The 12380-nt window shown below is 40.7% G+C and overlaps 1 protein-coding gene across 1 annotated transcript; it reads left to right on the top strand.

Annotated features, from left to right (window-relative positions):
• Positions 1-7742: 7742 nt before the first annotated feature.
• Positions 7743-10964, top strand: myl7 (myosin, light chain 7, regulatory). Its single transcript, XM_028995566.1, has 6 exons — positions 7743-8140; positions 8369-8444; positions 10390-10494; positions 10576-10654; positions 10728-10776; positions 10860-10964. Exons 1-6 carry the CDS (start codon positions 8105-8107, stop codon positions 10962-10964), a joined length of 450 nt encoding a protein of 149 aa, XP_028851399.1. The 5' UTR covers positions 7743-8104.
• Positions 10965-12380: the final 1416 nt, after the last annotated feature.

Raw genomic sequence — 12380 nt, 5'->3', positions numbered from 1 at the left:
CGTCCCCACACAATCACTTTCACACACTGTTGTGTTAAGGTGGTGTATTGGACTAAGTCAAATACTATCAGGTGGAATCAGCAGATGGCTTGTAGGGGGCAGGCAGTACAGGCAAAGTAGGGAAATCCAGTGATGCCATACGATCACTCTGCACCAGGATGCTCTCTGGAAAAGATTTACCATCCACATTGGAGCCTGACTGTAATTCGTTTTTTTAACCAGGCTGAATATTGAAACTGTTTAATTTCCAGCAGTGTCTGCGTACAAGGTGGACAGCAAGTACCGCTTCTCCCTTAGAATGAAGGGATTATGGGGGATCAGTAGGTTACTAAAATATACTGGAGCATGACTAGTGTTGTCAACAGACCAGGTACTTCGGAACCAAGTTGGTACTACAAAATTTTAATGTTAGGGTACAAGGTTTTCTGAAGTATCAGTAAACCGGTAGCTTCTTCTTTGTAAAAGCACAGAGACATGGCAGTGCTGCTGATAAGGCCACTTGTTTTTATGTTATATACTCTATATTAATTTGAATGGTGGATTGAAATAAACATTGGCATTTACTTAGTTAATTGTTAGCATAAGTGTGGCTAATGCTAATGTGAGTATCAGAATAACGTTTCATGGTTAACTATTTAATGCTCTTATAGCGTTTAAAAAAGGACATAATAGCGGACTATTTTTACACACCAGAACACACCACTTGTTTTGGACACAATCTCCAGCTTGCTGTAGAGATAAACTTTCACAATAGCTTGCCAGAAAACAGACAGATCTGTACTCTCCAGACCACAAACTCATTTATGATGAACCCACTCAATGGAATTCTTCATAAGATATGGTGGAACGTTTCCTAGAGCAGCAGCAGGTGCTGGCTGAAGACAGGAAAAAATCGTATCTGATTCCAAAAGACTCTCTAACCTGCCATTACAGTTTTAGAAACTGTTAAAGCAATCCTGGACCCACTCAGTCCTTTTACAGATGCACTTATATATGATATATGAATGTCTAAGTCATGAACAAAGTGACTTTGATTAGCTCAGGAGATAAAGGAAAAGATAACAGAGTAGCTTTAGCATAGCTAAGGTGACCTACAGCTGCGGCTTCTTTTGAACACTGCAACTTTCCTTCATCCAAGATTTAGGGAAAGGTTTGTTTCTTGTGATGATGTGAAGCAAAGTCCCGTGGATGAGGTGAGGAAAATGGGCAATGAAGGAAGTGCATGTCAGGTCTCTGGAGAGTCGAGTAAAGTCAGGCCATTTCTCTGGCTTTTTGTTAAAATCCTAGACCCTCATTTCACTTCACTTATAAAGTCCAGTTTATCAAAGAGTCCCCCTGTTAGACACAGACAAAGTTAAATTCACCCTAGTTAGGCTGACCTAGTTAGGGTACCGGGCCACTGTAGCACCAATATACCACATATTTAAGTATCGGTCGTACAGTGCAACCGTCTGCCGCTGCTTCTGTTTGTTTTTCTCCGAGACACGGAATCAAACACACAGACAACTGGCAGACCCCAGTGAAGAGACCAGCAAATAAATCCTGGTTCCTGCCAACTGCTAAACAAGGACATACCATGAAACAAACCAGAGGGTCACCACAGCCACCACTACAGCTTCAGGGATCTTCAAGTGGACCAGTAACATCATTATGTACACGTAATCTAGACCATGACACTGGACTACATTCTGGACTTCTCCAACCCTACAACTGTAGGACCTATTATTATATCATCCCCAACCCTGCACTGACACCATTTGCAGGTTCACTCTACCCTGGAAGGGGGTCCCTCTTTACTTTACTTTACTTTATTTAGCAGACGCTTTTATCCAAAGCGACTTACAAGAGGAAGACACCAGCAATTCTCGTTCGATTTCTATAGAATATTTACATTTACAGCATTTATCAGACGCCCTTATCCAGAGCGACTTACAATCAGTAGTTACAGGGACAGTCTCCCTGGAGCAACTTAGGGTTAAGTGTCTTGCTCAGGGACACAATGGTAGTAAGTGGGATTCGAACCTGGGTCTTCTGGTTCATAGGCGAGTGTGTTACCCACTAGGCTACTACCACCCGCTCAGATTGTTAGGTGCTAGACGAAGAAAAATTATAATGTATTTATACATTTTCTGTATAATCACTCTCTGTATCACTCCTTCCCAAGGTTTCTTCCTTTCTTTTTTTTCTCTCTCCTAGAGTTTTTTTTTTTGTGTGGAGTTTTTCCTTGTGTGCAGAAGGGTCAAGTGTGGGGGGTGTCAACTGTAGGGCCTGTCAAAGCCCATTGAGACATACTGTATGTGATTTTGGGCTATATAAGAAATAAATGTTGTTGTTGTTGTTGTTCTTGCTTTCAGTACTGCAGGGTATATTTTATGCCTGAAATGCTCAAGACCGATGTTAGTGTTTCTTTCTGAACATCTGGAAAAGAATGGCAAAAAACTAATGTTTAAGAACAGTGTGTTATTCAGTCATGTTTATTAAATTATTGTATGTTATTAATAAAAATAGCTTGTTGTTTAATTCACATTTTGTGTTTTGCTTTGGTACCGAAATTGAGAGAACCGTGGATTATCACTGGTATTGTTACGGAATACTGAAATTTTGCTACCGTGACAAGCATGACCATGCAAAGCTTTAAAGGTGAGAAGTAGAAAAAGTTAATATGGTATTTGTATGGTATACAAAACGATACAGTAGTTCATACCATCTTGTGCATGTGAGAACCCTGGCTGCAGAGTTTTGAACAAATTGGAGTTTATTCAGGGAAACAGCAGGGCAGCCATAAAACAGAGAGTTACAGTAGACCAGTCTAGATGCATGTACTAATTTCTCTGCATCAGAGTTGGAGAGAGACTCCAACTCCAACTGATAGAAGAAAACAAGAACAATCCTCGAATCCTATTTGACAACATTGCTAAATTAAGCAGACCTAATGATAGTTGCATAGGGTTAGGGTAGTAAGGAGCAGCACTTTGAATCACATTTGGTCTTAATTAACTCATTCATAGCTATGTTCCTTAAAATAGACATTATAAAACTAAATAAAGTACCTTGAAAGAAAAAACCTTGATCCTGAGGTTTTAGCAAATTACAAACTGTCCAAAATCCTTTTTAGCTACGCCATTTTTGTTCCAATCTGTGTGTCCTGCTTCAGTTAAGTTTATTATACCATAGAGCCTTCTTTTTTGGCCCGATTCAAGAAAGGCATAAATGAGGGGTCAGATAGAAATGTGATATGTCATATGGGTGAGGTGAGGTGTTCTGGATAACTGTTTTTGTCATATAACTGGATTGCATTTTGTCAGACCTCTACCCTAAGACCTATTGGGACAACTTGATTGTCCCACCTGAAGGCTGATCTTAAGGTCACTGAGGCACACAAACCCCCTGACCATTGCCAGGGGGGGCTATGAAATAAAAGAATCTGCATTGGATTATAACTAAAAACATTCCTTTAATTAGATGGCCTATTTCAAATTATTGCCAATATTCAAAGTCAGCTTTATTGTCAAAGTCAAAGTCAGCTTTATTGTCAATTCTGCCACATGTACAGGACATGCAGCGAATTGAAATTACGTTACTCTCAGACCCATACAAGTAACATTAAATACAAAACAGTAACATTGAATACAAAGGTATAAATACAATTTTAAAAAACACAATATACAATTTTAAAAACACCATATACAAATAAGGGCACATGGTGGAGAGTGCAAACCCATGTAGTGCAACAGAGGTAAGTTTAAAGTGACAAAGTGACAAGTGAGGTAGTTGGCAGACCAAAGCTGCACAGAGGGGAGCTGCTGACATCGACTGGAGCTATAGTTGGCGGTGGAAGGAATACTTTGAGGAGCTGGGATACCTGGGTATGGACTGGCCAATCTCAGGGGAAAAAGTTGCTGAGGTAGTCAAATAGCCACACAGCGTGCATGGTCAGTTTGTGTGTGTTAGGGTTCAGAAAGTTTGTGGAGCAGAAGAGGGGAGTGAGGGGAGTGGGGGCAGAGCCGGGAGGGAGTTGAGTTTCCTGACAGCCTGATGGGTGAAGCTGTCCTTCAGTCTGCTGGTCCTGGCCTGGAGACTCCGCAGTCTCCTCCCTGATGGCAGCAGGCTGAAGAAGGTTTGCATTGGGTTGGGATCAGCTGCTATGCCGAGGGCTTTCTTGGTGAGCGAAAAATATGACTCATATGACTCAAGAAAAGCTTGCACATACACTATCTTTCCTCACGTATCTGAAAGTGAAGTAATTGTCATTTTAATACACTGTAACACAGCACACAGTGCACAGAACCTCTGCATTTAACCCATCACCCTTAGTGAGCAGTGGGCAGCCATGATAGGTGCTCAGGGAGCAGTGTGTGGGGACGGTGCTTTGCTAAGTGGCACCTCAGTGATTCGGGGGTCTGATTACGGGGTTCGCTTCCTTAACCACTAGGCCACCACTGCCCCATAATACACAGGATCAGATGGCTATATGATTATTTAGTGCAACTTCAAAAAACAGTAATTCCAATAAATCCTTGAACCGTCACCTTATCGTGGTGGAGGAGTTTGAGAGCCCTAATGATCCTAGGAGCTATGTTGTCTGGGGCACTTGGTGCCCCTGGTAGGGTCTCCCATGACAAATTGGTCTTAGGTAAAGCGTGAGACAAAGAATGGTTCAGAAGACCCACAGGAGGACCCACCACAGGAGGAACATGAAGGGTCCAGTGCAATGTGGATTAGGTGGCAGACTGAGGCAGGAGCTTTGGTGGTCCGATCCCTGGACAAGGACAAGGCTTGTGGAAGAGGTTGAGCGGTACCGGCTAGATATAGTCTGATGGGGAGCTGCTGACATCGACTGGAGCTATAGTTGGGCGGTGGAAGGAATACTTTGAGGAGCTGGGATACCTGGGTATGGACTGTCCAATCTCAGGGGAAAAAGTTGCTGAGGTAGTCAAATAGCCACACAGCGGCAGTTGACACCCGGGGTTCATGAGATCTGTCCTGGGTATCTCATGGCTATGTATGTTGAAGAGCTATGTGGTTGACACGTCTCTGCAACATTGTGTGGACATTGGGGGCAGTTCAGGTAGAGTGGCAGGCTGGGGTGGTGGTCCCTGTTTTTAAAAAGTACCGTGTTCCAACTATAGAGGGATCACACTCCTCAGCCTCCCTGGACAGGTCTACTGGAGAGGAGGGTCCGGTCGATAGTTGAATCTCAGATTGAGGAGGAGCAATGTGGTTTTCGTCCTGGCTGTGGAAATGTGGACCAGCTCAGATTGAGGAGGAGCAATGTGGTTTTCATCCTGGCCATGGAACTGTGGACCAGCTCCCTTGCTGGGGTGATGGAGGGGGCATGGGAGTTTGCCCAACCAATGTGTCCCCAGGGGCACCCTATGGAGGGCGCTCCAGGAGTATGGGGTGTATGACCTTTTGTTAAGGGCAATTCAGTCCCTGTACCAGAGGAGCATAAGTTTGGTCCGCATAGCCGGCAGTAAGTCGGACCTGTTCCCGGTGAGGGTTGGACTCCGCCAGGGCTGTTACTGGTTCTGTTCATAACCTATATGGACAGAATTTCTAGGGTGTCGAGTTTGGTGGCAGGAGAATCTTGTCTCTGCTTTTTGCGCTTGATGTTGTCCTCCTATCTTCATCAGGCTCTGACCTTCAGCTCTTGCTGGGAAGGTTCGCAGCTGAGTGTGAAGCAGCTGGGATGAGGATCAGCACCTCCAAATCTGAGACCATGGTTCTCGACCAGAAAAGGGTGGCTTTCAAACTCCGGGTCGGGACAGTGGTCCTGCCCCAAGTAGAGGTGTTTAAGTATCTCGGGGTCTTGTTCACGACTGAGGGAAGAAGGGACCAGGAGATTGACAGGTGGATTGGGGCAGCGTCTGCAGTGATGCGGACACTAATCCAATCTGTCGTGATGAAGGGGGAGCTGACCCAGAAAGCAAGGCCCTCAATTTACATGACGATCTACGTCCCATTCCTCACCAATGGTCATGAGCATGAGCTTTCCAAAAGAAGGAGATCGCACATACAAGCAGCCGAAATGAGTTTCCTCCATAGGGTGGCTGGCACAGCCTTAGAGATAGGGTGAGGAACTTGGACATTCGGGAGGGACTCAGAGTAGAACTGCTGCTTTGAAAGGAGCCAGTTGAGGAGGTTTGGGCATCTGGTCAGGATGCCTCCTGGACGCCTCCATGGGAAGGTGTTTCGGGCATGTCCTGCCGGCAGGAGGCCTCCGGGTCGACCCAGGACATGCTGGACAAATTATATCTCCAATCTGGTCTGGGAACATCATGGGGTCTTGCCGGAGGATCTGGTGGAGGTGGCTAAGGAGAGGGCTGTCTGGGATTCCTTACTTGGAATGCTGGCCCCGCGACCCGGACGCGGATAATCGGAGGAAAACGAAGACAAATACAAAGTCCACCAAGACATTATGGACTGTAATGACCTCATTAAAAGTCCAAATTTCACAAAGCCACTGCTCTTCAGATTAACTTTAATCATGTTACCCTGGATTTTATAAATTTTCCTTGCACAGATACAGTCTATGATGAAAGTAACTACCAGGGTTTTTGGGTGGGCTTACCAGCAGGCAGTTGGATAGACCACTCTGCCTGCTGCCTGAACTGTCATCTTGGAGTAATGGTTCATCAAGGAGGCTTAAAATTCTGACCTTAACTGTATGTTAATCACTCATGATAAGAGCTTCTAGAGTCCTTGGGCATATAGCCATTATTTTGTTTACATTATTATTCTGGCACAGAGTGACACCAGTTCCTTTGTGTGTGCTTGATCCTGAGTGGAGAGAATAGAGAGCTGTTGTTTCTTTTCATTGAGAGAGCAGTAAAGCAATATTGGTGGATCTGTGTGTAACAAGCTGGTTAAAGATTTAAAAGAAATAAATGAATAGAATAAAATGCTCAGCTTCCTGTGTCTGCTGACTTTCTGTTCACTACAGCATCCTGATTTCAGCTTTGTGCTGACCATCTGCAATCAGCAGAGGCCCCCAAGAAGGTCTTCACACATCTTTTCTTTATCTTATCTTGGTGTTTTGCACCAAGAATAAACATGCTTCTGAAATGTTTTAACCTTTATAACCCCACACTGACTCGCTTTGTTTTCGTTGTGCATGTATTGAGATGTATTGACAAAGTTCTGTAGATGCAGAACGAAATGTCTCTACCATAAAAAAAAGGGGTCCAGTTGCCATGACTCAACTTTCTGACAAATTCACCTGGATAACTGAGAACGGACTGCCTTACGTTCCTGTGGTTTGCAAAGAATTCTTTCAGTTTTGTGATAGACTCAAAAATGCTTAAAACTACTCAGAGCATATCAGTGCAAATATATGTATGTGTGTGTGTGTGTATATAAAATTTCATCAGCGAGAGCAAACCAGGCCACTTTCATCTGAGCCAGCTCATCTTCATAAATAATCCATTCCTCCTTTTACTTTCTCCCTCCTCTGCTAGATTATGGTAGTCAATAATGCATATGCTAACTTGCAATTTTCATTCTGTTGCAGACTGAGAAAATGGTTGTCAAGTAGGTTGTGACAAGCAATATTAACAATATTTTGTTTTAGTATGCTAACTACTTTCTGTAGTGCCTGTCTCTAAGACAATTATTTTGATGTCCTTGTCCTATGTTTAGTGCCAGCCAAGTCTTCATTCCATTCCATTGTTGCACCAGACTGGAATCCAAACCCTTAGGGCACTTATTACAGACCTTAGAGCAGCAACTTTTTGGATAGCCATGTAAGGGCCTGTAGAAGCCAATGCTTTCTTTTTATAGGAGTGTATGAGATAAGATGTGTCATACATAAGTGTGTAATGAGATGAACTGCTGTCCAGGGTTCTGTTAATCCAGAACCTCACAGTGAAGTCCAAGAACAATGGTGAGTAAAGGAAAGCTTTCTTTTAAAGCATTACCATTACTTTTTAAAGCTTAATATCAAAATATTTTTTCATCTATTTAGACATTGAAAAATTTTTGTTATACTTATCATAGCCTGTAATCAAACATTTTGGTAAAATAATTTGACTTTCTCCAGGCCAGCAAGAAAGCAGCTGCCAAGAGAGGAAAGAATGCCCAGAGAGGCTCATCAAATGTGTTCTCCATGTTTGAGCAGTCACAGATCCAAGAGTTTAAAGAGGTACTGCATATTGCAATGCTATTACATTATTTCATACCAGTAGTATGTAAGTACGTATATAATTTATATCAGTAGTATTGGCAGTTTCTAAGATTTATTGTCATATGTACAGAGTACAGTGTACAAGGTACAATGAAATTATTAGTAGAATACTGCTTCACAGCCTAGAACATTAACAGTGCAATAGACAGTAATGGGTGTTTACTGTGATTTACTCAATTCTGTCAGGCTTTTGGATGCATTGACCAAGACCGAGATGGTGTCATTAAAAAACAGGACCTGAAGGAAACCTATGCACAACTTGGTAATTTTTCTTTTGTTTATTAATTAGCATTTGCTCATTAACTCTAATATCATTACCAAAGCAGTCATATTAATAAAAAACTTATGTAATTAAAATTAACTTATTGCCAAGTAATTCTTTCAACAGCTTCATAAAATGTATATTTTAATATCAATATTTAAAAACTATATTATACATTCATCATGTCTTCTTTACTGTATTTGGCTTTTTGATAGCATTTTTAAAATCATGAGTAGTGGTGTCTGTTTTAATGGAATTGTTACATGTTTAGGCTAAAACATAATTCCTATTATAGGCAATGCTAATATCTTTTTTTTATGCATTGAAAATTTTACTCACCTTCTTGGTTCATTGGACCAGAGGTCTTATGTTGGCTGGTACATGTGTCAAAATGGCTTTAATGCAAACACAGCCAGTCAGTCACAGTTGGTCACTTTTGTCCATTTAAAAAATTTATGTACTATGAGAGCTGGATCATTGGTTGTCAGACATTTTCTTAATGAGATATAGACTATTGGTCTGAAGTTTTGTAACAATTATATATTTCATGAAGTTCAATACGCAGAAATTAAGGCATAGAACAAATAAACAATGTTACAACTAAAAGAAACCAATGGTATTCATTTATAAACCAAAATGTAATCTAAACTGTTCTTCCCACTTGCAGAAGTTTGTTTTGCTATTCCAGTTCATCTCAAACCAGCTCAGGTCTGGAGACTGTGCTTGCCACTCCATGTTTTCAAGCTTGCCAACTTGTCCTTTTTCCATAAATTAGTCTTGGCATAGTTTGGACTTATGCTTTGGGTCATTATCCTGCTGTAGGAGGAACTAGTTATACCAGCACTTTGCTACATAAGTATTGTTATGTATTGTTATGTATTGTGCTGTAGTATTGTTTTGAATCATGTGTCAGTGTCAGTCAGCAACACTGGATCCACTAAAAAGAAGCCCTAGATCATCAGACGTCCTCCTCCATGTTTGACAGTTGATGTCACACACTGAGGAACCATTCTTTTGCTTACTCAAAGTAGGGCTGCACAATTAATCTAATTTTAATCACGATTTTGGCTGCCACGATTAAATTAAGATTGTCGGCAATATTTACATTTAAATAGCTAATCACCAGGGGGCAAACGAAAGCATAGGCTGAGCAGCAATCTCAAATTGTAACACATTGAGACATGTGTGGCTCCGCGGGCACCAGCAAGAAATACGCAGAATTTACGCAGAAATCCCTCATTTGGGGTTGGAAAATGTTGGCAACACTAAAAGATATATACACTATAGGTAAATAAACTAAATGTTGCATTCAGCCTCTCAGCATGCGCCAGTATTTGTATGAGAAGCATGATTGAATGAGCTTGGAACCCCATGAGCGAAAATGTTGGACTTTTTTTTATGCAACGAGCAAACAAAGAATCAATGTATAACATTTTATGAGTAAGATTTTTTTGATCATCATGTTAAAAAAGTTTGTGTTCACCAAATAATGTTATTGATGTTACAGACCATCTGTCTTCCCACCCCCACCCTATAGATAAGGCACCTCTATATATTGAATCATTTACATGAGTGTTGTGTGATATGATTACCACACACAAAGTTGTAAATTAATTTTAAGTTTGTACTTGACTGCTTGTACTTACCATTTACGCACTTACAGCTGAATGCCATAAGAAAAGAACACTTATGTACATAATACGCTCATGTATTAATTAATTATTAGTATTTTAGTTGTTCTTTAGACACCAATGTGTCAATTACCTTAAACTTATGTATTTTTCTAAAATAAAAACTATTCACAAGATGTTCTTGTGAACGTGTGTCTATATTTCACCATGTGGCACAATAGAATTCTCTAATCTATGCCTGTAAAAATCTCTGTCTTTCATATATTTTGTGTGTGTGTGTGTGTGTGTGTGTTTGGGGGGTTGGGCAATTTCAGGGAAGTTAAATGTGAGTGATGAAGAGCTGGAGGCCATGCTGGCAGAGGGGAAGGGCCCAATAAATTTTACAGTGTTCCTAACTTTGTTTGGAGAGAAGCTCAATGGTAAGGATAATAATAGATCTAAATGCAGGTAATGCATGAATTATTTGGTCTGTATTACAATGTGTTTGCTTGTGTTATTAGGAACTGACCCAGAGGAAAATATCTTGGCTGCTTTCAAACTATTCGATCCAAGTGGCACAGGATTTGTCAATAAGGATGAGTGAGTTACCAGCACAAATATTGTGAGGATTCTAGTGCCCATTTATTATATGTGTGTGCTCCTCTCTAAATAGGTTCAAAAGGCTTTTAATGAACCAAGCTGACAAATTCTCAGCAGATGAGGTTGGTACGTTTATATTATATGGGCAGTCACATTTTACATTTTGTATTTAAAGAAATCTAATTACTCTGTTTTAACTGTTCAGGTGGACCAAGCTTTTGCTGTGGCACCTATTGACGTGAGCGGCAATATTGATTATAAATCCCTGTGCTACATAATCACCCATGGAGATGAGAAGGAAGAATCATGAAATACTTTAATAAAGCTTATATATAGCAAATAAATGCTTTAGAATTCTATATGCATTTTGTGACATAAGCATTTTGTTCATGTGACATTAAAATATTAAAAGTGAAAGTGAAGTGATTGTAATTTGGAAACACAGCACAGCACACGGTGCATACAACAAAATGTGTCCTCTGCATTTAACCCATCATCTCTTGTGAGCAGTGGGCAGCCATAATATGCACCCGGAGAGCACTGTATAAGGACGGTGCTTTGCTCAGTGGCACCTCAGGGGCACCTTGGCGGTTCGGGATTCGGTGGTTTGGCAATCTTATTATAACTAGTGCATTTCCTTACCTGCTAGGCCAACCACTGCCCCCCATGACCACTGCCAAACAACAGCACCCCAGTATAATATAAAAGATTGTAGCTCAGTGCACTCAAAAATGATTTGTTGTGTTAACTTAATTCAATAATGACACCTATTTCCACATATTTGAATTATACTATTTGAAACTAAGGCAGGCGAATAGAAGGGTCATCACCAAGGCCAACACTGCAAATTGTTCTTTGCTCACCAAGATTTAAAATCTTAGATCTAGAAATATGAGATTAATTATCTTATTTTTAGTGTTATCTTCTAGTTTAGTATCTTGGAATTCATTGCATATTCTTAAATTAAGAATGAACATGTCTCTATTGCCTTAGTTAGTCAGAAAATCTTAAAACTGAATAATTTACTGGTAAAACAAGCTAAATTAGACACAATTATCTTTCACACAAGTTAAAAACTTGTTTTAAGATTCTGTGACACAAACTCAAGTTTAATTGCTTGGATTAAGAATCACACAAATGGCACATATTTTTAAAAAAAATCAGTTTTTCACATATAGGACTCTAGCTTCTTAAAAATTTAGTTACACATTCTTTAAGTACATCATAAAAAAAGGGACATTTAATTAACTGTAAAGGGCGCATGCCAGTGGCTCATCAGCCCCGCTCCTGCATCTAAGTACTTTGGGGCATGACCATTTGTAGAAAGTCACGCCCCAGGAGGAGGAGGTGAGTGCAGTGACCCTTGTGTGCTGACATCACTGCACTCACCTCCTCCTCCTGGGGCGTGACTTTCCACAAATGGTCACGCCCCCATGTCTATGTGCAAAAATATCATTAACATTATATTTCATTGGCACAAAAAACCTTTCTTTAAAACTAACAGGAAAGTAAGATGTGTAATCAATAAGCTCATGCAGTAACTCGGTTGCCTGGGCAAGAATGGGCACTGTCACTTCATAAGCCAACTATTTTTTATCAAAATTGAAAGTTTCATAACGCTGATATTCAAAAGCCACTAAAGAGGAATCATTTACAAAGATATCCTTTATCAGTCCAAACACAGGTAATGTACCACTCACATCTGAGATAATCATAGACTTCCCAC

This window comes from Denticeps clupeoides, chromosome 11 (assembly GCF_900700375.1).
Source record: "Denticeps clupeoides chromosome 11, fDenClu1.1, whole genome shotgun sequence".
NCBI lineage: Eukaryota > Metazoa > Chordata > Actinopteri > Clupeiformes > Denticipitidae > Denticeps > Denticeps clupeoides.
This window is presented reverse-complemented; position numbering and strand designations above follow the sequence as displayed.